Below are 24,390 nucleotides of genomic sequence, written 5' to 3'. Positions count from 1 at the left end.
CACGGAAAAAAGAAGTCATTCACATTTCTTTCTTTAAAAAGTAAAAAAATAAGTACTGCTATATCCCTTTCTTGAGCGAACTCATGGACCACAGGCTTCTGGTGTGTCCTTTAAAAGTATTTCAAGCGATTTCTGCCTTCTTGTGTCATTCCCCCCCCTGCTTCCCCTCCTTGCCACACACCACCCGCCGGCCTGGCTGCAAATAACCCTACGGTGAAGCTACAGAAGTTGCTGTGGATGTCTCTGCCTCTCGAAAATCTTGTCCCCCTTGCAAGTTCCAGCAGCACAGGGGGAGCACCCTGCTAAGGTCTCTGTGGGCTTGGCTGAGTCCTTCAGGTGGCCGCTTATAAAAAGGATCCCACACTGCTCCAGTCGTTCACGTCTGCAGGCAAAGAGGTGTCACTGAGCTCAAACAACTGCTCCACGCCGACCGAGCCGGAGAGGTAATCGTTCCTGCCTTCGTCCCAGGGGTGCTGCAGGAAAGAAGTGGCCATGAAGGTCTCGTCAAAGTCCAGGTTGTTCTGGCTGGATTCGCTGAGGACCTGCTCGTGCCCAGCGGTGGTGCACCACTCCTGGGGACAGTCGAGGTGGCGCCCCTGCACCGTCAAGTCCACGTCGCGCCTGATGGGGCTGATGGGAGGCGTGAGCTCCAGGTCCTCGAAAGTGGAGAAGTCTCCGTTCAAGTTGGTGTCGAAGATGGCCTCCCAGTCAAAGTCGCCCTTCAGCGACCCCAGCTCGGTCTGCTCCTCCTGGGTGAGCAAGGCAGGGTTGGAGAGCCGGGACGACTTGGCCGTACGCTTGGGCAGGGGCTGCTTGCGCTTGTGGCCGGCCTTCCCCTCCGCCGGGTTCCAGTTCTGGTCGCCGGTGACTTCTTCGAACTCCTTCAGCAGCTGCTGGGACTCCACGTTGACGTTGAGGACGTTGCCGTTGGTCCAGGTGGAAGCCACGGGGCCGGCGCCGCAGCGCGCTTCTTGCTGGGCTCTGCCAGTGAAGGCCGGGTGGATCTGCACCGGGGGCATCCTCCGTTTCTTGAAGGCGCCGTTCATCAGCCGGTCGGCGTACTGGGGGTCGATCTTCCAAAAGCCGCCTTTCCCCGGCTCGTCCTTCTCCCGAGGCACCTTGATGAAGCACTTGTTCAAGGAGAGGTTGTGCCGGATGGAGTTCTAGACCCAAAAGAGAAGAGAGAGCGGGGTTGAGCGCCTGCCTCCTGCCGCAGCACCTACCCGCTGGGGAGCCGGGTGGGAAGGCACGTCGGCGGCAGGCAGCTTTGGGGAGAAAAGAAGGCAGAAATGGCAACGTGAAAGCATCCCAGGCTACGTGCCCAGCAGAAACTCCCCAGCCCCAGGCCACCAGCGCAGTTTTCCTGCCTCTCATCCAGAAGCAGCTGGAGTTAAGGGTTCGAGCTAGGACTTGCCAACCAACGGGGAGCGTTTGGGAACCTCTCCTTGGCTGTGCACCTGGGCCATGGGGCTTTGGATGATGCAGAGCGCTGGGAGAAACCAGCCAGACCTGCTGCAGGAGCTCAGGTCCTGCACAGCAGATAAGGAGGAAGCCTTCACACCGCCATGGCCACAGCCACGTTGCAAGAGGCGATGCGTGGCAGCACCGTGGGGCACAGCACCATCCTTCCACGCATCCCCCAGTTCTCCCGAGCTGATTGCTAGCAGCAAGGGGGGAATATTTCTCCCCAAACCAGCCACCGTGCCTCCCTGCGGCCAGGCTGACACAAAGGAGCTGGGTGAAGCCAAAGGGGCCCTCGGCTATCCCACTGCAGCCCCGTGCACAGCCAGAGCTCGCCCGGGCTATCTGCCCCCAGAGGTGCCTCCTGGCCCAGGAAGCCTGGTGTGAAGTCTCCACATCTTCATCAGCCACGGCTCAGAGTAGCTGGAGGGAGAAAAAAAAAAAAAGAAAAAAAAAAGACAAAAAAGAGGAGTTTCTGCTCCCGTCGAGCTGTTCTGAAGCCCTGAATGTGCCTAGAGTGATGTGAATAATCAGAAAGGAAACTCAGTTATTGGGTAAATAACACAGCGTCGGACTCCACAAAGCCAAGACTGTATTAAGAGATTGGATATGGTAGAGGGTTGGGTTCTTTTTTTTTTTTTTTTTTTTTAAAATGTTGCCTGGATATCTTTATGCTTATTCATCCATAATCCGTAGTGCCGAGTAGGAAAAAACAAGGCTTGAATGCTCAGAGCTGTTGAAAAACACGCACACACACACAACAAAACCCTGCTCTGGGCTGAAGCTCCTCGGGTGCGTTGGCTCCTCTCCAAAGCACTCAGCTCCCACAGGAATAGATCCATCTCCCCCCGGAGTACGGGTGGCATGACCTTTCCAGGCTGTCTTCACATACGGGAATTGGGATAGTGGATGAGAACACAGCCTCGGAGAGAAAAAAGGAAGGAAAAAAAAAAAAAGAAAGGGGGAAAAAAAAAAAAAAAGGAAAGAAGAAGCAGGAACCGCAGACATCCCTGCGAACGTTGCAGGCTGCGGCGATTCCAAGTTTACAGTTTAATGAAATTTTACAAGGGTCAGAGCCTTGCAAGCTGAATTCTCTGCTGTCTCCCCTCCCCTCCCCAAATTTCATTCAGCCTGGGCTGCCCTCCGTTATTCCCCAGCCAGTTAACATATTTATCATTCCTCCCCGCAACAATCCCGTGAGCCCCCTGCATGTCTGCAGAGAGGGATTGAAAACCCTGCTTTTTTTTTTTTTTTCTTTTTTTAATAAACACATTTAATTAAAAACACGGTGATTAGCCGGCCGTGAGTTCGCAGGAGAAAGCCAACATGCTGGCACACCACTCCTCCCCCCAAAAGGCTCCCAGACCCACCAGTAAAGCGGCTGTCCCCGAGGTCTCCCGGTTGCTGGAACCCTGTGCCCCCCGTCCCTGGGGTCCCCCTGGGGACGAGGGGTCCCTTTCACCCCGTGGCTGTGCCCCGACCCCTGCAATGCCATCAGGGAGCTTCTGCTGTGCAACCCAGGGGGTCCAGATCCTAAGGGAGGATGCAGGTCCCACGCGGCCCCAAAGAAGGATGGGGGCTCCCTTCTTTGGGATGGGTTTTGGGGATTCTGGAGAGCCTCCTGCCTGAGGAGGCTGTGACAGGCGTTGTGCTGTGGGTTGCGGCTGGGAATGACCCGAGAAGAGGGGCGAGCCGCCCCACTGCATCCTAAAAACCTCACGGAGACCTCGCCTGGGGAGAGAGGGCACCGAGCAGGGAAAAGCCCCTGGCTTCGGGCTGTCCCCTACCCCTGGGGCCGGGTTTGTGCAAGCTGGGGGACAGCAGCCTCCCCCCGAGGCCTCCCCAGCTCAGCACAGCGATGGGGCCTCCAACACCCGGGGCGGCGTTTCTCCTCTAAGCCTCCCCAGCGAGGGATTTGCCCAGCAAGCAGCACCTCCATCCCTCTCCTTGGGGACGGGGACGCTCGATTCAGCGATTTCCCACGTGCCAAGCCCCGAGGGGAGCCACCAGGGCCCCCAAAAGGTGGAGCTGAGGGCAGACGCCTCGCACGCGCCTCCCCGATCCTAAAATGGCCCTGGGCTCTGCCCCGTAATGGCTCCTTCCCTCTGCCGCCCTCGTGGCTGCATCATCCCTGCGTGCCCGAGCCCGAGGCTCCTTCTCTCCATCCTTCCTCCCTCTCCAAGCACGGGGCTGGAATTTGGGGTGTCTCCATCCCCGGGGACACCCGAGCTAAGCACAACCTCCCCAGGAGCAAGCTCCCCTTTACACCGAGGATTATCCCCAGCGCCTCCACCCCACACACCCAGCACCCCCCAAATGGGGTCTGCAGGCCCCCCCCACGAGGCACCCACCTGCCAGGTGGGGTCGGCGTGTCGGAAATAGCAGAAATTATCGGTAATCCACTTGTAGATGGCCGAGAGAGTGATTTTGGTCTTCTTGCTGGCCTCCATGGCCATGCAGATGAGGGTGGCGTAGGAGTAGGGCGGCTTGACGTGGGGGTTGCTCTTGTAGTCGATGTCCTCGGCGGGGGGCTGCATGCCCCCAACCGGGGGGGCCGTCCGCGAGGTGGAGGACGAGGTGGGCTTCCCGGGGGTGTGGGGCATCCCCATACAAGCCGGGTCGGCGGCCAGGGGCGAGCAGGGGGCGGCGAAAGCGGGGAGGCGGTGGTAATCGTGAGGGTCGGGGCCGCTGGGGCAGGAGGACGACTTGCCCATGTTGGCGTTGATGATGGAGAATTCCTGCAGCCACTGCAGGCTGGTCAGGCTGTCGTCCAGGTTGCTCGAGTCGCCCATGCCGCCGCCGCCGCCTTCCTGGCCTCGGGTCTCGGCCGCCCGCAGGCTCAGCCACCCCTCAGCCATGCCCGGGCGCCCCGGCAGCTCCAGCATCCACGGGGAGCGGCGGAGGGAAGGAACGGGGCCGATCCTATAAAGGGAACGGGGAGGGGGTCAAGCCCCGAGGGTGATAGCCGGCCACCCGGGGGGGGGATGCGTGGTGGAGCCACCGCCGCCACCGTGATGCCTCCCTCCCTGCTGGGGGTTAGGGGAGCCCTGAATTTTGGCGGAATTCCGTTAAAGGGTTGCGCCCTGCCAGCTCTCAGACCCCGTGTGCTGGTGATGCCCACCGGGCCAGGAGAAAATGGGAAAATAAGGAAACAAACCCCAAAAAAACAACAAAAAAATCCCCACGACCAAACACAACCCAGCTTTGCAGTCCCACAAAATGAGGATGCTTCCCCCCAAGGGACAGGGATGCTTCTCCCCAAGGGCTCACCCACCCCTTTTGTCCCCTTTTTGTCCCACTTTGCCCTAATGGGACCAAAACCTAAAACCTCAGCACCCTAAGTGCCGCTAAGCCCCCTTCAAGCTCCCCCCTGCTACTGACTTCCCTCGGCAGTTTGCTGTTCCCTCCACCTCACACCCCTAAAATCTCCTGCAGGGAACACGAACCCACCCCAAAAACACCCTTAGGGCCAGCAGGGGGGGGTTCAGGCTGGGGTGATCGTTGTGGGGTCGGTGTCCAGCCCCCCAGCCCGGCTGTAGGGCCGCCGGAGAGCCCCCGAGCCCTGTGGGGACGGCACCCGTGGGGTTGGAGCTGCGGGTTCCGAGTTCCACCGTTCAAACGGAGCGGCTGTAACAGCTGGGGGGGACCCAAAAACCCCATCCCGCTCCCCAAAACCAGGATTATCCCCCCCAAAAAAAGGGGCTCAGGACAGGGAGAGCCCTTTGGGATGCCCCCTCCCCGCGTCCCACGGCCTGGCCCTGCAAACTCCGGGAGGGGAAATCCCAAAGCCCTTCACTTCGGGGAGGATGAGGGGGAATAATAATGGGAAATAAACATCCCACCCCAAAATGAGCCGTCCCCAAAGGCCGCAGTTATGGGATCCCCTCGGCTGCCACCCCATGGGCCTGTCCCGCACCCACCCCAAAATACCGCCTTACCCCGTCCCGGCGACGTCCCCCCGCTCCCAAACTTGACGGGAGCGCGCAGGAAGCTTCTGGAATTTAAAGAAAAAAAAACTTAAAAATCGAAAAAATGTACAAAAATATTTAAAAATATTTTTAAAATAGGAAAAAAATATTAAAAAAAAAAAAAGAGGTGCCAAAAAGAAACCAACCAAGCACCCCCCGGACCTGCGGGCAGCCGGAGAAGGGGCGTGCGGGTGGCGGCGGGGGTTAATTTTGGTTTAATTTTCCCCGTTTTTGGGTAAATGACGCCCCGGGCGCTGCCCGCCGTGATTTGCCGGCGGCCGCGGGGCGGCCATTAAGTAGCGGCTCCGAGAGGCTTCGCGCGTTGCCATGGCGACGCCCCGCCCCGTAAACAGCTTCGCGCCTCGCCATTGGCTCCCGCGTTGCCATGGAGATGGAGGGGGGGGAGCCTGCGGCCCTGAGGGGGAGGGGGCGGCCCTGAGGGGTTTGGGCTGAAATCCGGGGGTTTTGGGGTCTGGGGGTGAGCCCCCACAAAGGGGGGGGTGCGGGGCACGGCTTTGGGCCCGAATGGGGCCTCGCACGGGCAAATGGGGCCCCAAACAGCCAAATGGGGTCCCAAACAGTCAAATAGGGTCCCAAACAGTCAAATATGGTCCCAAAAAGCACCACAAGCACCCCAAAACCTCAACCCCGTGCCCCAGCCCTCTGCGGGGTCTGTGTGGGGCGAACCCAGCCCTTTCCTTCCTGTCTGTGTCCCCAGAGAGAGTAAAGCCAGCGCTTTCCTCCTCGCCTGTGCCCTAAGAACAAGCTTTAGGGGAAAGGGGGGCTGCCAGATTCCCCCTTACAGGATGGGCTCTGCCCTTAATTAATTAACGTGATTAACACCCTACAGGTGCCCCTGACCCCCCACAGCACCCCAAAGGCTGTCCTTTAGCACAGGACCGGTTGCGGGAGGATTAAGCCCCATGCGTTACCCTGCCCCACAGGGGAAGGGGCTGCCCGCCTGGAAGGGTTCATTGCCATTTTTTTACAGCCCGATCCCAGAAAGAGCCCCAAATCCGGCTGGTTTCTACCCTTTTACAGCAGCTCTCTCCGCAGCGGGACCTTCCCCTGCAAAAAAAACCCTCCTAAGGCAGCAAGAGTGGGGGGCAGCCGGCCCTTAGCCCACTGTGAGGTTTCCTGAGTGGCCCCACGGGGAAGCATTTTAGGGCTGGATTCTCCCATCCCATCCCCTGGCAGGACCCCTCACCCTGCTCTCGGTGCCCCCATCTCCCCCTTCCCCTCCAGGGAGGGTCCCTCTGGCCTTGCCCTCGCCCACCCCAAAGCCACCAGCCCTGTCTCTTCCCCTATGGGGTTTGTGTTTTGTGCCTTCTCCAGCCCAGCCAGGCTGACAGAGCTTGGAGGAGGTCAGGAAATTGGGGTCGGGGGGTGCTGAGGACGTGGTGAGGGACATTTGAAGCAGCTGGGCTGATTGTGGGGTGGTACTGGGGTGATGGAGAAGGGCTTGCCCCCACTGAGCCCCAAGCACCCAGATTGTGCTCGCCCCGCAGCCCCAAAGCGATTCGGGACGCCTTGTCGACGTAAGATTCCCTTTATTAAACGTACTCCGAAAACCCGAAACATGCTCGAAGCAGAGCCGTAAGCAGCAGTCTGGTTTCCTTCCTTCAAGCCCTGACAGGTGCATGGCTGGAACGGGGGGGGGCTGCCCTGCAAGGAAAGGGGGACACCCCAGAGCATCTCCCTCATTTTCCCTAAGCATATGGGCAGCCAGGGGGCAGGAACGCCCCTAAAGGGCTTTTTTTTTTTCCCTTCCAGAACCCACCTTTTTGCCCTAACGTAGCTCTGAAGTGCGGTTTCCTCCTGAAAGGAGAGGGGCAAAGCTCCCTGGGTTGTGGGGTGCTGGTCCCCGAGGGGGGTTTTGATGGACCCTGGTGCTCCTCAGCGCGGAGCCTGGCCTCTGCCAGCGGCCCCATGAGGTCTGGGGCTGCAGCCCTGCCCCACGGGTCCCTGAGCGCCCGTCCCCCTGAGCAAACCCCACTAACGCTGCCAGCCCGGTGCCGGAGGGATGGGGACGGAGGGATGGGGATGGAGGGATGGGGGGCAGCTCCCCCAGCCTCATCCAGCCCCTGCTACCGAGTGCAAGGGACACGCAGAGCGGGAGGGGGTGGCAGGGGTGACACTTTTGGCACTTGTTCCAGACAGAGGGCACAGCCCCGAGCCCCGAGCTCGCAGCGGGGCGGAAGACGGTGAGGGGAAACTGGGGGTGCCCCGGGGCGCTGGTGACAAAGGGGACCGGGTCCCTGCCACCCCCCCCTCCAGCCCTGGGGACAAGCCACCTCCTGGAGCTCGCATGCTGCCCGGGAGGAGAAAAGGGGGGTGCAGGGGGCCGGGGAGGGGCAGTGCCATCACCGCCAGTGCACCGGTGGGGACGTCCCACGGCACGGGGACAGGCCACCAAACCGGGGGGGGGCCAGCCCCCCACAGAGGTCACCGGCTCGTGCACTGAGGATGTCACTGCCGCCGCTTGTCCTTACCCCGTGGGCACCCTCCTGCCATCGTCCCCCTGTGGCCGTGCCCCAGGACCCTCTTTATTTAGGGTGACCCCATCCCGCTGGGACACACGTGGGGCAGGAGGGGGACCTGGGGGGGGCTGCGAGGTGACACAGCTCTTGCCCCCCCCTCCTCTGCGCTCCCAGCTGTGGCCACCCCATCCTTCCAGCGGGACAGGGAGGGGAATACGAGGTTTTCGTCTTTTCTTTCCAAAATAATCGGTTCCGCTACAGCCCAGGGGTGGAGGTGGTGGTGCCCGGGTCCCTCTGCGTGTGGTGGGGGGGTGCGTGCCCCCCCCGGGCTGAGCCCTGGCACGGGCAGCGCTGCCACGGCTGCCGCACGTTGGTGTTGGCTGCCTCCGGGCCTGGGGGAGAAAAAATGGGGGGTTAGGGGCTGCGGGAGGGGGGTTTGGGGTCAAGCACACGGAGCTGTACCCGAACACCCCCAGGGGATCAGGGGCTCTCCGTGCTGGGGGTGTGGGGCTGCCCATTTGGCCAGCTGAGCTGGGAAACCCCAAATCTCTGCTCCGCTGCCAAAATATCACCTCTGGCAGGGGGATCCCCTCCAGCACCACCAGGTCACCCCAAACTTGAGCTTTTTACCTGTTATTTGAGGGCTGTTGGGTGACACAAACTGCCCCGGCCTCAACCCGCTGGGGCTGGGAGCGGGGTCCCCGGTGCTGTGTGTGGGATGGGGATGGGGCACCGGGCTCTGCACCCTCCCCAAGAGGAGGGAGAAGTGCTCACAGCCCCCACCCCGCGTGCTGCACACCCAGGTCGCGTCCCCCCCATGGGAAATGGCTCGGGAGAGGGGGTTTTACCAGCCCAAACCAAAGGGGGTCACCTCTGTCCCCACCATGCACGGGGAGGGGACCCAAAGCAGACCCCCTGCGGCCCTGCAGGCGCTCGGGGACCTCACCCAGGACCGCGTGGGGGGGGCACCAGAAATTGGGGAGCGCGGGCTCTGCGGGGCTCCTACCTATTCGTCAATGTCTATGGGGCAGGAGTCCGGCACCGCGGCTGCGTGGCGGGGAGAGAGCAGAAGGCAGGTGGTGAGCCCCGGGGGTTATCCACGGTCCTCGCACGGTGCTGGGAGGGGCTGAGCCCCCAAAACATCCCGACGTGCTCCCCCCCGGTGAGGTTCAGCCCCATGCCCGGGGCAGCTCTGAGCCCTGGGGGCTGCACGGGGGCACCTCGGGGGCTGAGGGCGAGCGCTGAGGTTGTTTTTTTTTTTTCAGAGGGAGCAAGGAAAAGCTCGCTGCGTGATGTATGGAAGGGGACAGCTGTCACTTCGAGGGGCTTCTCACAGCGAGCTCAGGCTGGAGAGGGAGGCAAGTGAAGTGTGCGGGTCCCAGAGGGGCTGGGGAATTAAACAGGACCCCCCCCCCACACACACACACATCACATTTAGAGCTCGGCATTGCCTACGTTGATCCAGTGCCACGGGGCCTTTACGCACAGCCAGGGTGTCCTGGAAAGGCTCCCGAGGCTCGGGGCAGGACGTGGGGACACGGCCATGTGCACGCACACACACACACAGCTCCTTCCCTGGGGGAGGCAGGGCCGGGCTGGGCTCCCCCCGTCCTGCAAACAGCCTCGAGGTGGAAGCCGCACGGCTCGCCCAGCTCACAGCCTGGATAATCCACACCAACAAATAAATGCTCCTGGGGGATTTCGGCTCTTCTCGGGGCGGCGGGGCTGTCTCCAAAGGCTCCCCACCTTGCTGCTGGTATCTCCAGCACGTGCCTGCCCCCTTCCAGCCCCTCGGAGAGGCAGTGGCCAGAGGCTGCTCAGCCCCCTGCGCACCCCTGGGGCTCTGGGAACCCACCTGAGGATGGGTCTGGGGGTTTCCCCGAAGCCCTGTGCCCTAAATCCCCAGGATGGGGTCTGTCAGCTCCTCCCCAACCATTTTCCCCCCGGATTGAAATCTGCGGAGCTTTCAGAGCACTGCTGGGGCCGCGCAGACGTCTCCATGCTGACAAAGCACGTCCTGCGCCTTCCCTCGCTACAGAGGGGGCAAAAACCAGCCTGTGGGTCTAACCACGGCTAAACATCCCCTCGGGAGGAACCAGGGGAGGAATATTTAAAAAAAAAAACTGCTTGAGGTGATGTTAAGCATTCAGGACACCAGCACGTGGCCCCAAAGTGGAGACCCTCGCTGTTTGTGCCTGCCTCGTGGCCGCGGTCACACCCGAACCTGTAAGAGCCGGGTGTGAAGCTCCGGCCCCAGCTCCCCGCTGCAAATTTCCACCTTTCCACCTCCTCCACCCCCCCCGGCACCGGTGCAGCCCCGTGGATCGCAGCCCAGCACCACCAAAAAGAACCTTAAATCGTGGCTGGGAGCTCCTCGCACCTCTCCGACCCTTCCAGCGCAGAGCCCCCGCGCCCCCTCCAGCCGTGCTCTCCCCCCTGCAGGCCAGGCACCCACAGCCCCCTCCCCAATTTTCCCGGGGGGGGGGTGGCAAGCAGCGCAGCCGCCGGGCACACGGATAAATGCAGGGGGGGCAAAGGATGGAGGCCGCATCCTTCGCTGCCAGCCCCTGGCTGGTGCCGGAGGGGGTCGGGGAGCTGGGGCAGGCTCCTGTTCCTCCGCCGCAGCCTCGCCGTGGTTCCCCAGAGCAGAAAACCACCGGGAACAGGGCAGCTGGGGGGGGGCGAAGCTTGCCCAGAGGGGAAAGACGGGGAGAAAGGAACCCGGAGGGCGGGATCCAGGTACTTTCAGCCCCCAGCCCAGCTCTCCAAGCGCCCACCGCAGCTTGTGCCGAAGGGGAAAGGCTGGAGGGGGGGGGGAGTTGCTTTCAGCTCGTCCACAAATGTATTGACAAAGAGCTGAGCGAGAGCTCTGGGTGCACAGAGGGCTCCTTTTGGCTTTTTTTTGCCCCCGTTTTTGTCCCCCCTGGGGCTGATGGTGAGGATGCAGGTCCCCTGCCCTCACCCCAACCCACCTCGCTGTCACCAATACATTTGTCACCTCTCCGCAGCTCCGGGCAGGGAGCGGGGCACAAGCAGGGGCTGGGAAAACCGTGTTGGCACGGAGTGAACATGAACTTCCAGGTGGATGGAGGGGCCTCGGGACGGGAGGAAGAGGAGGAAAAAAAAAAAAAAGGATGGAGAGAGAGGGGGGAGGAAACAGAAGAAAGGCAGAAGGAGCGGGGAGAAAGGGTGGGAAGAGAGGGAGGAGAGGGAGGAGAATTTGGGGCAGCGGGACCCCGAGATCCTCGTCTGGAGGAAGAGGAGGGGGAGGCAGGCAGGTGTCTGACCCTACAGGGCCAAGGCTGCAGCATCTCTGGCTCCCGTCCTGACCCAAAATATCACCAAATACACCAGGGGCTACCAAATACACCAGGAGGACTCCTGGATATAGGGCTGGGGGGTTTGGGGGGGCACGTGCCCGGTGCACGGCAGGACGGGTGGGGAGGACGTGGTGTGGGGCTGGGGATGGAGAGGGATGAGGATGGGGAGGGGGAAAAGGGGAAAAGGGGGGGACCTGAAGGGGCAGGGGCGATGCGGGGAGGAGTGGCAGCACCCCCCCCCAGCCCCGAGTTCATGTTCAGCAGGCGGCCACTCACCAGGTAAGCGGGCCTCAGAGCACAGCTTATTGTCCAGCGCTTTCACCCGGGCGGTGCCCACGTCATTGTTATTGTCACACCTCAGACCGAGGAACGCGCCCGTCCTCCGGCCTGGAAGGGAGTTTAAAGCAGTTAGCCAGGGGGGCGTGCAGCCTCAGGAGGGGGGGGACTCGGGGGGGTTTTCCTCTCCCCACCCCCTTTAAAAATTAAAAAAAAAAATGTTCAAAATCTCGCTTGCAAACCAGGAAAAGAGCGGAGAGGGCCGCGAGCGGACAATAACGCCTGGGCTGGGCGCAAGGAGGGGGGGGCACGGTCCGAGCTGCTCCTTTCCCCCTTGTGCCGGGGGGGGGGTCCGTGGGGGCACCTCCCTCGGGCACCAGCAGCGCGGGTGGGGGGATGCCGGGAGGAGGCAGCGACGGGCACGTGGGGCGGCAGAAGCCGTAGCCAAGCTTTGCACGGGGGTGCAGGGTTCGTTTGGTGGTGTGTTTTGTTGGTTTTTTTTGGGGGGGTGAGAGGGGTGACCCCACACACACGCACCACCTCGTTTGGTGGGGTTTGAGCCAGCAGGACCCGAGCTCCCCATGAAGGAAGGGTGCTCCTGGTTTCGGGGGGGGCCAGGGGATGCCAGGAACGGCCCCCGCTCACTCCTCACCACGAGCAGGAGGCTCCCCACGGGGCCGGCAGCGCCCTGCGCTCTTTTTACCGATGAAAACTCGGTGCTGGGGAATGGCCCCGAGCCTGGCTCCTGCTCTCCAGCTGGGCTGACCGTCCGGGTTGGACAGAGGGGGGAGAGCCTCAGGGCTTTTTTATTATTTAGAGACTTGCGAGAACGGGAGGGGACACACCGGGGGCCTCCCTGTCCCCAAAGAAACCCAAGCCGCCCGGCAGCTGGCGGCACGGGGGTGGCAGCCCCTTTTCCTCGGCTATCTGAGTGCCTGGCAGGAGGCAGGGGGAGCGCTCAGTGCGCACGTGGCGGCTTGAGAAAGCACGCCGGGGACAGGGGAAAAAACAGAGAAAGAGGAAAACAGCCCAAGGGGAACAGCCTCACACCCCCTCCCCACGGAAACCAACGTGGGGAGAGCGCAGGGAGAGGTTTGCAGAGATGTAAAGAGACCTTCTTGGTGGAGGGGGGAGGAAACAATGCAAAAAAAACACCATGGAGCCTCTTTCCCACTCATCCCCGTGGAAACGGCTCCGGCTGCATCCTGTGGCGGGGCAGCAGGACGCGGCCAGCAGCAGAGCATCGCCCCGGGGAGCCCCCTGGGGACCCCCCCGTGCAGCACCCTGCCTCCTACTCCCCAGCAGGGACTCAGACCCCGAGCACCGCTCATCACCTGCTGCGTGCCCCGGTGTCCCCACAGCCACCTGGCTGTCCCCGTCCCCCCAGTGTCCATCCCCAGCCCCGGTGCCGCCGAGACCCCCGGCGCTTTCCCCGGGGGCAGCCAGGGGACAGCAGGGCATCGGCCACCCCCGGTGACACCGAACCAAAAGGGGGGGGGGGACACAGGACAGCATCAATCCGGGCCTTTTACCATCATCCTGCGTGGGCGACGCGTCCTCGTCCTCCAGCACGGCGTTGCCCTGCGGCACAGAGAGGCAGCGCTGAGCCCTGCACGTGCCCACGGCCCTTTTGGGCAACGTCCCCCCGGCCCCGGGGTTTTGGGGAGGATGAGCCCAGCTGTGGCACCTCCAACTGCTGCGGGGAACGGCCCCGCTGCCCCGCGTGGCCCCGGGGAAGAGCCCTCAGCACGCCGGGGATGCGCAGCCCAAAACTGGGCGCAACCGGGGTCCCCCACGGCGCTGGGGGCGCCGCCTCCCCCGTGCCACACGGTACCTCGGCGTCGTGCTCCTCGGCCGAGATGCTCACGAAGTTTATATCCAGGGACTCCACAGGTGTCGACTGCAAAAAAAAAAAAGGCAAAAAAAAGAAAAAAGAGGGGAAAAAAAATGATTAAAAACCCCCAGCAAAGCGTGGCGGTGATGGGTTAGGAGGGGTCCCCTCCCATCCCGTCTCGGGGAGCTGCTGGCCCCCTACCTCTCCGTCGGAGGCGGTGGCGGCGGCGGGCGAGGGCAGCGTGTCCCCTTCCTCCTCCGTGCCGGGGGCCACGTAGGAGCCGGACATGGAGGAGACGGTGTCGGTGCTGAGCTGCGAGTGCTGGCTCTGCGAGGACGCCATGGACATGACGGACTGGGCCAGGCTGCTGCTGACGGGCTCTGCGGGGAGCACGGCGGGGGGTAATTAGCGGCAGGGCTAACGAGGAGGAGCGGGGGCGGAGGGCAAGGAGGGGGTCTCCAGCGGCCGCACCTTCTGGAGAGGAGATGGTGGAGGACAGCGGGGTGCCGGTGCACGAGGACTGGTCGATGGCACCCGACGAGGACAGGGTGAGGTTCTCGCTCTCTGGGGTGACGCCGCACTCCTGGGAGAAGGGAGGGGGGGGCTGGAGGGAAAAGCCCTGGTGGGGAGGGCGGGATGGGGGCGTTTGGGGCAGGGCTGGGGCCTCTTGGCCCTTGGGGCAGCACCCGGCGTGGATCCAGATCCCCTGGGTCTTCATCCACAGCATGCCCAGGAGGGGAAGTCCCCATCCACAAGTCCCCATCCAGACCCTGAATTCCCTGAGAGGCTGCTTGAGACCCCCAAAAAACCCGTGTCCCCCCCGCCCAGAACATCCTCACCGGCTCACCGCAGCCACGGCAAAGCCCTCACCTCCTCCAGCCGGGCAGGAGATTTCCTCCTGGTGCCCCTCAGCTCCGACTCGGTGCACGACTTCTCCTCCTCCTCCTCGGGCAGCACGGAGGAGTTCTGCGAGCCCGACCTGCGGGGATTTAGGGCAAGGGGGGGGAAAGGGATTCAGGAACCTGCGACCCCCACCCCGGGGACCCCCTCCCGGTGCCGTTTTGGGGACGGGCACTCACTTGGAGACGCTTTTCTTCAGCTTGAGCCCCGGCGGGGCGCAGTCCGACAGGCGCTCGAGGGGCGAGAGGGCGCGCAGGGGGGGCAGGCGCCCCTCGCTGCCGTAGGGGGGCAGCGGCCCCGTGCCGGGGGGGGCCGCGTCCCCCAGCGCCCGCAGCCGCACCGCGCCCGGCGAGGGCGTCAGCGGCCCGTTGAGGGCCTCCAGCAGCGACACCACCTCGTAGCCTGGGGGGATGTTCTCCGAGGACTGGGGAGGGGGAGACGGGGTGAGGACCCCCCCCCCCCTCAGTGCTCCTTCCTTGCCCCCCTTTCCACGCTTTTTTGCTGGGACAAACCCTCTGCACCCACGAAAGCCCCAAATTTGGATGCACCGTGGGCAATGCTTCCTCCCAACTTTTTCCCTTCCCTCCCCAATTTCCAGCTTGAACTTTTTGTGATTTTTTTTTAGTTTAAAAACCCCACAAGGGGTGTCCGTCCCCAGCCCTTCCCCACCCACCCCAACGAGGCTCCCGAAACCCCCTCCCCCCCCTATTCCCCGAGCGCTGACCGAGTGCTCCTCGGAGTCGGAGGTCTGCGAGGCGATGATGGGGTTGAAGCTGGTGGGTGAGAGGGGCCCCAGCTTCTTCCTCATGGCTCGGATTTGCAGCAAGGCTCGGAAAGCTGGGGGCAAAAAAAAAAAAAAGGCAAGGAGAAAGGGCGGGCTGGAAACTGGCGCAACCCAATAAAACCCCAAACCCTGTTTTTTTTTTTTTTTTTTAGCAGGGTCACCCCCCGCAGCACCCAGCCTCGCGCATCGCCGAGGCTCTCCCCGGGGCTGAAGGATCCCCAAAAGGGGGGGGGGAATTTGGGATCTGCCGCCCTCCCCCCCGCCTTACGCAGCCTGCAGATGGGGCAGTTGTTGGCCTGGTAGCGCAGGGTGTCGGCGCACGTGTTGCAGAGGCAGAGGTGGCGGCAGGGCAGGATGAGGGTGTCGCGGACGTCGGACAGGCAGACGACGCACTCGGCGCTGTTATCGCTCACCTCGTCCTCGGCCACCTGCCCGGAGGTGACACCGCGGCCGCTCGGCCCCATATCCCCGGCACGAGCCCCACCGCCCTCTCCCTGCACGCCACGAAAGGTGGGGACACGGGGACAAAGCCTCCGAGGGGACAAAGCCTTCAGCTTCCAGCCTCCGGCAGCTCCTCTGGTCCCCCAGCCCTCATCCACCCACCCCAAGCGACCCCCGTCCCATGGGAACGACGCGAGCGGGGGCTTTGGGGAGCGGAGGGGGACGGGGACAGGTCCAGGGAGATTTTGGATGCACCCATCGGGCGCCTACCTTGGAGTCCTGCGTGTTGTACTTGTTCTCGATGCCGTAGATCTCCTGCAGCAGGTAGCTCACCCCGTCCACCTGCAACGGTGCCAGGAGGATGGGGAGGTGGCCCCCCGGGGTCCCCGCTGTCCCCTGGGGTCCCCGCTGCCCCCCGGGGACGCGGCGCACTCACCACTTGCTTCTGCTTGAGGGGCTTCACGCAGAAGGTGCCGTCGGCGTGCTGGGGAGGGGAAAACAACGGGGTGAACACCGGGGCTGAGCCCTCGAGCCTCGGGACCACCCCAAAACAGCCCCAGCACCTCCCCAAGCTCCCTCCAGCACCCAGAGGGGGACAGGAGGGGACAGGAGGGCCCCAGTTCTCACCTTCTCGAAGGTGGCCAGCAGCACGTGGCTGTGCCCGGCGTGCTCTGCAAGAAAACACCAAGCAGGGGGGGCTCAGGGACCAAGGACGAGTCCCCCGGGAGGAGCAGGGGGCTCTGCCCTGCCCTGTGCAGCCGGGAAAATAAATGGGGGGCCCCCTCTCACCATCGCCTTCATCCACCACCGCGTGCACCACCATGGGGAACACCTCCCGGTCCAGGTCGAAGCCCAGCTGCCCCCCCGGGAGGAAAGGCTCGGTCAGGAGGAGCCAGGTTTTGGTCTCCCACCCGCTGAGCCGCAGCCCCCAAACACGCCGGGTTTGCTCGCCCCAAAGGGGACGAGCTCCCGTGGGTGCTCGCGGCCAGCTTTGGGAGCGTTTTGGGGCCGTTCCCCAAACGGTTTCGGATCCCCTCAAGGGTCCGGCACCTGTCGGGCGCTGCTCACCTCCTCCTCGGTCCACTCGGAGGGGTCGACGGTGTGGGAGGGCACGCAGAACTGCTGGCACACGCCCCGCTTGTAGTGCACCGTCTCCGACTGCAGGCTGCTGTCCCTGGGGACGTAGCTGTCCCTCGGGCAGAGGGCAGGGTCAGTAGGGGGGCAGGAGGAGCCGGCGCTCCACTTCCCTTAGGGGATGCATCTCGGGGCTGGGGCAAAAAGTCCTAAAAGGGGGCTAAAATAACTCCACGGGGGGGACACAACACCGTGCCGGGCTCCTCACCTCGCCACCCCGTTGTGAAACTCCTCGCTCGCCTGGTAGTAGATGGTGATGGCCACGCGGGCGTCCGTGTCGAAGGTGAACTCCACGTTGTAGTGCACCTTGGCTTTGCTCACTTCTTCCCCCGGGGTCTTCACCTCCTCCGAGCACCTGGGGGGCACAGAGGGTGTGGGCACCCTGTGGGGACGGCTCCCCCGGCTGTTGGGGTGCCACGGGGTGGCCACCGAGGTCACCACCCCCTCTGCATCCCCAAAAGGCTCCCAGGGCCTCACCCCCTCCAGCGGGGGAAGCTGAGGCACGCCAGGAGCGCGCAGCCCGCCCGAGAGCCGGGCAGCTTCCAGCCCTAATCCCAACCCGCCCCCCCCTGCTCAGCCCCAATCCCCGGCCTCCCTCCGATCAAGCCTTTTTGGGGGAAGAAAAAGCAAAACCGCTTCAAAGGCAGCGCTGAGCTCCGCTTAATCCCCTCGCCCCGAGAGGCGCGGGCTGGCGCGGGAAGCTCGCCTGTGCTGGGACTTGGGGAGGGGGCACCCGCTCGGGGCCAGCTCCGTCCCCCCCTGCGGACACCGGGGCCGGGAGCACCCCCCCTCGAGGTTAACACCCCCCCGACTCACTTGACGAGGCGCAGGGTGTCCTTGCGGATGTTGATCAGGCTCCTGAGGGTCTTGACGGGTTCCTGGGGAGGCGGAGCGGCGTAAGGGAACTAGGGCGAGAGAGACAGCGGTGAGACCCCTGTCCCTCCTCAACGGCAGAGCCCCCCAAAACTTCGGTGGGAGCCCCCAGAAGCCCCCCCAGGCCGGGGCAGTGCCGTGGGGACACCCAAATCCCCTCCCAGGCTGGGCAAACCCGTGCCAAAGGGAGCCTTGCCCTACAGCCACCTCCCCAAAAGCCCCACACGCACCCCACACCAGCCTCCTAAGCGCTCCCCCTCCCTGGGGTCGATCAGTTCTGCCTTTAAGGACCCTACCCCGGGGGCTTCTTTTTTTAAGGCCCCCACCACAACAGGGCAGAGCCAGCCCCCAGCACCCCCCCGGGCACCCTCCCCGACCCCAAAACCAACTCCGCATCCACCTTGGGTAGCAGGCAGCGTGACAATGGGGACACCACCCCGCTGGGGACGGCTTATGGGGTCTGGCACGCGGAGAGGGGGTGTCTCAAGGACAAAGGGGAAGCGGGGTCGAGGTGCCCGAGCCCCCCCCCGTGGATCCCACGGCGCCGCGGGCGGCCGCTGCTGTATTTTTAGCCTGCTGCTGCAGCACGGAGCTGAGGGAGGGGGAGCACGGAGCCCGGCACCAAAGGAACAGCCACAAATCCCCCGCTTTTGTCCCCAAATGGATGGGGTTGGGGCTGGGGGGTCCCCATCAGCCCCTGTGCAACGGGGGGAGCCGATGGGGATGCCGGCGTCGCTGCGAGGGAGAGCAGAGCGGTGCCACCCTCCAAGGTGACCTTGTCCCTCCCGTGTCACCTGCAGCCACCACGGGGGCTGCAGGGCTGGTAGAGGAGAGGGGACACCGCGGCAGACCAAGGATATGGGAAGGGACCCAGGGGGGCTTCTCCCCACAACTTCTGCCCCTCCTTTGGGTGTCCCTGAAGCGTGCTGAGCCCCAGGGTGTGCTCAGCCCCCCCAAGGGACAGTCACCTTCCCCTGGCCAGGGGGAACCCAGGCTGGAGCTGCTCAGCCCGCAGGTGGTGGTGGTGGCACGGGGCCCTCTGAGGATTCAGTGGCACCTGGAAATTGTCACCTTTTCCTCAAAAAGGGCTGCTGAGTCATTAAGCCGCGCTAACGAGCTCTGCCAGGAGCCTCGGGCACCCACAGGCTGCCCAGTGCCGCTGGGAGGGAGCAGGAACCCGAAAGCTGAGCACAACCCACAGCCACGGGACAACCCATCCTCACTGCTCTAATTAACGAAGCAATCCAATCTGCCCCCTCGTTTGCACCTCGCCGTGCCCTCAGCACCCCAAGGACCCCAAAAGCCCCCCATGGGTGCAGGACCCCTCCGTGCGCAATGACCCCGGTGCAGCAGCCAGCAGCGTGCCATGGGGCACGGCTCCCCCCACAGCCCCTGGGGGACTCTTTTGGTCTCCCCCCCATGAATTTGGGGTCAAGGCAGGCAGCAGCAGTTGGGCTGGGTGGAATGGGGAAGCTCCGGGGGTAAATTTCTTGCTGCAGGAACCGTTCAGTTGTCACCGTTGGGCTCTCTCGCGCCCGGCTGCGGGCCCTTTTCTGGTGCCTTTTTAAGAAAACGTTAATGAAATTTTGCAAGCCAGATTTGCACAATCACAAAGGGGCCGCTCAGAGGACTTTTTTCCATCCCCTTGACTTAAATCAAGCCGAAAAACAACAGCAAAATATCCTCGCTCTGACCGCCATCCCTTTGGGAACGCCGTGTGCGCGCCTGCAGCAATCTTTGGTCCTGGCCAGCTCCTGCCGAAGCCAAAAAAAAACCCAAAATATCCCCAGGGCTTTGTCCACGAGCAGCCCTGGGCTGGTTTCTGTGGCTCTGAGGAGCTCCGAGACCCTTCCCCACCCGCTGCAGAAGCACCCTGCACTGAGGGCACTGGGGGGGGGGAGCGGGCAGGGTCCCGCGGGCAGGATGCGGCCACCCCCGGCCAAACCTCTGCGCCTGCCCAGCCCCATCACCTGCAGCTGGGATTTGACAGCTCGCCCCGAGCCGCTCGGCTTAGAGAGGATTTAGGGCAGCATTTCCCAGACATTAACCCCCCAGCTCTTTGGGGACACCCGAAGGAACCCAACATAAATCTCCCTGCGTAAAGCACTGGCGGCCTCTGACATTTCCAGCCCTGCTGCGTCTCTGTAACAGCAGCCCGGAGCACAAAACAGCCACAAAGCATCAGAAAAGGGCTGGGGGCAGCACCAGAGATGCTTAAATGGGGCCTGGATGCAGCATCAGGCCAGAACCAACGCGGGTCCTCCGGCCCCAGCCCTCACATCCCCGCTGTGACCCCAAATCTCCGAAGCTCAGCCGCTCAGCACCCCCGGTAATTAAGCCCGAGCGATGCCATTCAGCTTGCAGCGCCGCGTTAATTCCTTCTGCTGCCTCCAAGCTGGTCGTCTGCCTCCCCTGCTGCTCCCGGCAGGCTGCTGCCAGGATTTGTGCCCCCAGAAGCGCACGGGGGCAGCTGGGAGGCTTTCACTGGCATCAAGGGGATTTCTCAAGGGAGGGGAGGTGGATGCCGGCCTCCGGTTTCTGGGCAAGCAGACGGGATGGAGAGGAACGCTCAAAAGCCGAGCTATCCGGAGCGGCCACGCTCATTTTGATCCACCAGAAAAGCTTCGGTGCCTTTTAATTCCTCACCTCGAGGCTTTTTACTGCCTGAGCCCTCCCAGAAATGAAATCCCACTGCCAGGGTGGTCCCGGTGCCACTTTCCTGCTTTCTAAATGCATCAGGAACAAACCCCAGCCCCAGGAGCGGGCACACGGGGAGCGTCCCCGGGGAACTGAGGCAGCCGGGCGTCCCCCAGCTGGCACCCAGCACCCTGCCCGCACACACACAAGAAGCAAACTGGCCCCAAACCCCTTTGCTGGGTAAAAATACGATTCATAAAAATAACACCGGGTTTGGAGACGCTAGAAACGAGCAGAACAGCTCCTGCAGCCCAGGAGGGGACACGGACCGGTCCCCTGCAGGGGGTGGCAAGTGGCCAACCTCTATAGCAGACAGCAGAGAATCCACTCAGCCTGCCCTGGAGCGCTCGGCTGGCTCTGCCCTTGCGAGCAGACGGATGGACGGACACCAAATCCCCCCGGACGGACACCAAATCCCCCCCCCGGGTGCCTACCAGCACGGGGCGGTTCCCCAGGAAGTTGAGGTCGCTGTTCTCGCCGAAGAGGTAACCCTCGGGGTGCGTGGAGTCGAACTTCTCGCCGCCCATGATGAAGTGGTTGGCGAAATAACTCCCTGGGGAGGAAGGACAGACGGACAGACTGAGCGGGGCGGGCACCACGGGGAGCTGCTGCCGGCAGGTGGCTCGGGGTGGCTTCGTCCCCAGGGTGGCTTCGTCCCCAGGGTGGCTTCGTCCCCAAGGCCACCTTGCCCAAACCCTTTTGGCTGGGGACTCGTGGGACGTGAAGGTGCAGGGGTGAAGGAGCGAGCCTTTTAGGCAGCCCTTCGCCCACCCGTTTTGCCCCGCTGCCCCCTTTCCCCTACAGCCACCTCCACGCAGGGGAGCCCCGGGGAGCAGGGAAGCGGCAGCCTCGTGGCGCAGAGCTGCCCCCGTGGCCCCACTGCTCGTTGTGGGTAAGGAGCTGCTGCCTGCTCTGATTTATGGCCCGGAGCAGCCACGCAGGCAGAGCCAAGATGGAAATCGGCTGGTGCAGGGGCACGGCCCCGGCGCGGCACCCAGCAGGCGTCTGCTCAGACCAGCGGGATTTAATCCGAGCAGATTCACCCCGAGCTTTAGCCATGGCCCCTGAAAAAAAAAAAAAAACACAGCCCCTGGTTGCTTCCATGGGGCCGCACAGCCACGCAAACGCCCCCAGCTCCTCTGGGGAAATCCTCCAGGAGGAAAACGTTTGGGGTCCGCAACTCAGAGTGGCCAGGCTTTGGGCACCGAAGTCAGAGGCTGCAGCCGGCTCCCAGCTGATGCAGCTCCTGCTCAGGCCTTCACACCCCGTGGAAAACCCCAAAACCGAGCCCAAAGCCTGGCGAGGTGCAGGGAGAACAGCCCCAGGCTCAACCCAAGGCCGAGAGCTTTCCAGGGGGAAAAGCTGAAAATCAGAGCCCAGGCTCTGGGCAAGGACCACAGCCACGGCTCGCTGGCACGGAGCATCACCCAGCCTCCCTGCTGGGGTCTCCGAGCACCCTTGGGTGCTGCAGGTCCCCGTGGCACGGCCCAGGACCCTCAGCTCCCCCTCTCTGTGTGTCCTGGCGGGGACGCAGCCCCGGGGCTGGGGGCTCCTGGCCACGCTCGGCTGCGCTTTCGCCCTCCCGCGGGACTCGCCGTGCAGAGCTGCATCAATTTTACATGGGCTGAGCGCTGCAGCCGGCAGCAAAGGAGGTTAAAGAGGCAGGAGAATAGAAAAAATAAATTAAAAAAATGATGATTTTGGCTTCGGCACGATGCTGCCAGCCCCACCGGGTGACCACAGGCACGGCCGGGCCCCACCGAGGGGCAGAGAGGGAAGCGGCGGTGCTCTCATTATGGGCTAATTGTAATTCCTCACCCGAGAGCTGCCCCCGAGGGGGGGAGGAGAGCCTGACAAGGACGGTCACAGCACCCAGGGACAGCCGGGCTTACAGGAGAGCTTCACCTCCAGAGCCCAGAGAGAGCACGAGGGAAAGGCTGCAAGCCGCAGGGACAGAGCGGCTGCTTCAGAGGCCGAACCAAACCCGGCTGCCCCACGTTCCCATCAAACCAAGCCCACAGGGCCACCAGCACCTTGCTGCAGGACGTCCCCAGGCACCCCCCGATGCCATCAGCCCCTTTTCTCCACGAGCACCTCCCTGCACAGCGCCTGGGGAGCTCCCCCAGGACCCGCAGGGACCCCATGGGCGCAGATCTTCGTGCCCCAGCCCTGAGCCAGCCCTGGAGCTGCTGCATCAGCCCTCGCCCTGCAGCCCCCAAAGCCCTCGGGGTGTCCCCACGTGGCCACCCGTCTTTGATCCTGTCCCCAAGCTTTTGTGGCCCCAGCCTCAGCCAGGGACTGGGGCTGAAATAAGGATCCTGCCCCCACGCAGGGACCCACAGCCCCTGGGGTGGAGACCCCCGGGACGAGAAGAGGAGCTGCTCGCTGGGGACAAGAAGTGGCCGCTGTGGCCACCCGGAGCGAGCCACGGCCACGTCTGCAGAGGGGGCAATGCCCCACGGCCCCGCGCCCCAGGGGGGCACCTCCAGGCTCCATGGGGGCGAGGCGCTGCCGCTGCGCAGGATCCGGCCCCGCTGCCTCCTCCTCTTCCTCCCGCTCAGCCACCAAAGGCAAATCCCCCTGGGATTAGAGGCAGAGCAGCCGTAATCTGTAATCTCCCGGGGCCACCAGCCTGGGGCCACCAGCCCGTGCTCTGGTGCAGCTGGCCGCGTCCCTCCCTGCCACCCGGGCACCTCCCGTCCCTCTCCGTGGGGAGAAGACCCCAAAATCCGGGGGTCAGCCCCAGCCTGACCTCTGCCAGCTGAGATGACCCCGGGAGCCCCCAGCTGGGCACAGTCCCTACCCCAGGGCAGGGGCAGCGCTCCCCTGACACCCGAGACACCCCCCTAAAAACGCACCCAGCCCCGGAATAATAAAGCCCAGCAATAAAATGCACCCAGCCCCGGAATAAAATAAAATCAAAACAAGCCAAGCACGGCTTTTCGGGACGAGGAGAAGGTTTGGGCCAGCTGCAATTCTTCGTGAGGATGTCTTTATTCCTAACGAGCAAGTAATTTGCCCTGGCGCTAACGACCCAAGCACTTACCTTATCCTATTAACCCCCAAAATAGTCACCTATTGATATCAGCTGGCGCCGCAAGGATGCTGTGGCAATCCCCGGGCACACACAGGCACCAACCACAGATATTTATTTGCGCTTTTTTTCTATTTTTTTTTTTTCTATTTTTATGCCAGGACCCCCCAGGACCCAGCTCCGTGACCTCTTGGCGTGTGACCCCCCCCCAGGATATCCCCACGACCCCCCCCGCAGCCAGCGGCTCAGCCCAGCCCCGTGGCAGGGAGGGGAGGGCCCCGATTTTTCCAAGGTCACGCACAAGGTTTGAGGCAGGGCCGGATTCGGAAGGGGAGAGACATCGGGGACGGGGACGGGAGCTTGGGGGGGTGACAGCAGAGGCTGGGGGGCTGCTGGGGGGGCAGAGCGCAGGGGAAGGAGGGGTCCCCTGCGATCCCTCCCACCCCAGGCATCCTCCCGGGAATTTAAAGCCGGCTTTGCCCGAGCAGCTGGCAGCAAGCACCGGCGTTCAGCCCCCCGGTGCAAATAAAAATGGGATTAAAGTACCAAAAATGGGATTAAAGTACCAAAAACTCAGCCAAGTTTTGCAGCTGGTAAAGGGACCCCTGGAGATGGGGCACCCCCGGGGGTCACCTCAGCCCCAGCCTGTCCCCACACGGCCCCGGGGCGCCTGGCTCCGCACCCCAAGTTTTGGGGTCCCCCCCCCGAGGGGTGCGGGTGGGCGTTGGGGTGCGCGGGAGCATCCCCGACCCCATCGAGCCCCCAAAGCGGGCCGGGGCTTTTTAGGGTCACCTTCCCCTAGCGGAGCAAGGCGGTGCCTCGTATCCCCAACCCCTCCCGGCACCGAAATGCGGGTGCCCCCCCCCCATTCTCCACTCCACTCACCGGATTTCGGGGGGTACCTATAGACGGAATTAGCGGGGACGTCCACCTCCTCCACCCCTGCGTTCTGCCGGCTGGTCAGCGCCCCCATGGCCGGGCTGGGGGGGGGGGGGAAGGGGGCTCAGCGGGGGGGTCTCAGAGGGGCACCCACCCGCCCGGTACCGGCCCCGGGGCTGGCAGCGGCGGCGCCCCCCTCCCGCAGCATCCTCGGCGCTGCGCCGCGCCCGGCACCGCCTCCGCGCTAGCGCCGGGGCTGCGCCAATGCGGGGCCGGCCCGGGTCGCCCCGCCCGCTTGGCACGGCTCGG

At 63.5% G+C, this 24,390-nt stretch overlaps 2 protein-coding genes across 2 annotated transcripts; both read right to left on the bottom strand.

Annotated features, from left to right (window-relative positions):
• Window positions 1-344: 344 nt before the first annotated feature.
• On the bottom strand, window positions 345-4,346 carry FOXJ1 (forkhead box J1; the record flags this gene model as incomplete). Its single annotated transcript, XM_082775104.1, has 2 exons — window positions 345-1,163; window positions 3,813-4,346. The coding sequence occupies 2 exons, from the start codon at window positions 4,344-4,346 to the stop codon at window positions 345-347; spliced, it is 1,353 nt and encodes a 450-aa protein (XP_082631230.1).
• A 3,824-nt stretch (window positions 4,347-8,170) lies between these two features.
• On the bottom strand, window positions 8,171-24,190 carry RNF157 (ring finger protein 157). The gene is made up of 20 exons (XM_082775108.1): window positions 24,088-24,190; window positions 20,603-20,721; window positions 17,415-17,503; window positions 16,807-16,953; window positions 16,533-16,650; window positions 16,254-16,320; window positions 16,092-16,135; window positions 15,901-15,948; window positions 15,735-15,806; window positions 15,292-15,451; window positions 14,964-15,076; window positions 14,419-14,663; window positions 14,210-14,318; window positions 13,811-13,922; window positions 13,541-13,719; window positions 13,340-13,405; window positions 13,038-13,086; window positions 11,506-11,616; window positions 8,916-8,956; window positions 8,171-8,301 (listed from the first exon to the last, which is right to left on the bottom strand). The coding sequence occupies exons 1-19, from the start codon at window positions 24,173-24,175 to the stop codon at window positions 8,916-8,918; spliced, it is 1,977 nt and encodes a 658-aa protein (XP_082631234.1). The 5' UTR covers window positions 24,176-24,190; the 3' UTR covers window positions 8,171-8,301.
• Window positions 24,191-24,390: the final 200 nt, after the last annotated feature.

The sequence above is a fragment of the Aythya marila genome, assembly GCF_965140915.1.
Source record: "Aythya marila genome assembly, chromosome: 18".
Lineage (NCBI taxonomy): Eukaryota > Metazoa > Chordata > Aves > Anseriformes > Anatidae > Aythya > Aythya marila.
Note: the sequence above shows the minus strand (reverse complement) of the source record. Positions and strands in the feature narration are given on the sequence as shown.

Coding starts and splice junctions, on each gene's coding strand:
- RNF157 (XM_082775108.1), bottom strand. CDS start 24,175: ATGGGGGCGCTGACCAGCCGGCAGAACGCAGGGGTGGAGGAGGTGGAC. Junction 15,807..15,900: donor CCCTCAAGCAGAAGCAAGTG/GTGAGTGCGCCG, acceptor GCACCGTTGCAG/GTGGACGGGGTGAGCTACCT. Junction 13,720..13,810: donor CACCATCTCCTCTCCAGAAG/GTGCGGCCGCTG, acceptor TGCTCCCCGCAG/AGCCCGTCAGCAGCAGCCTG.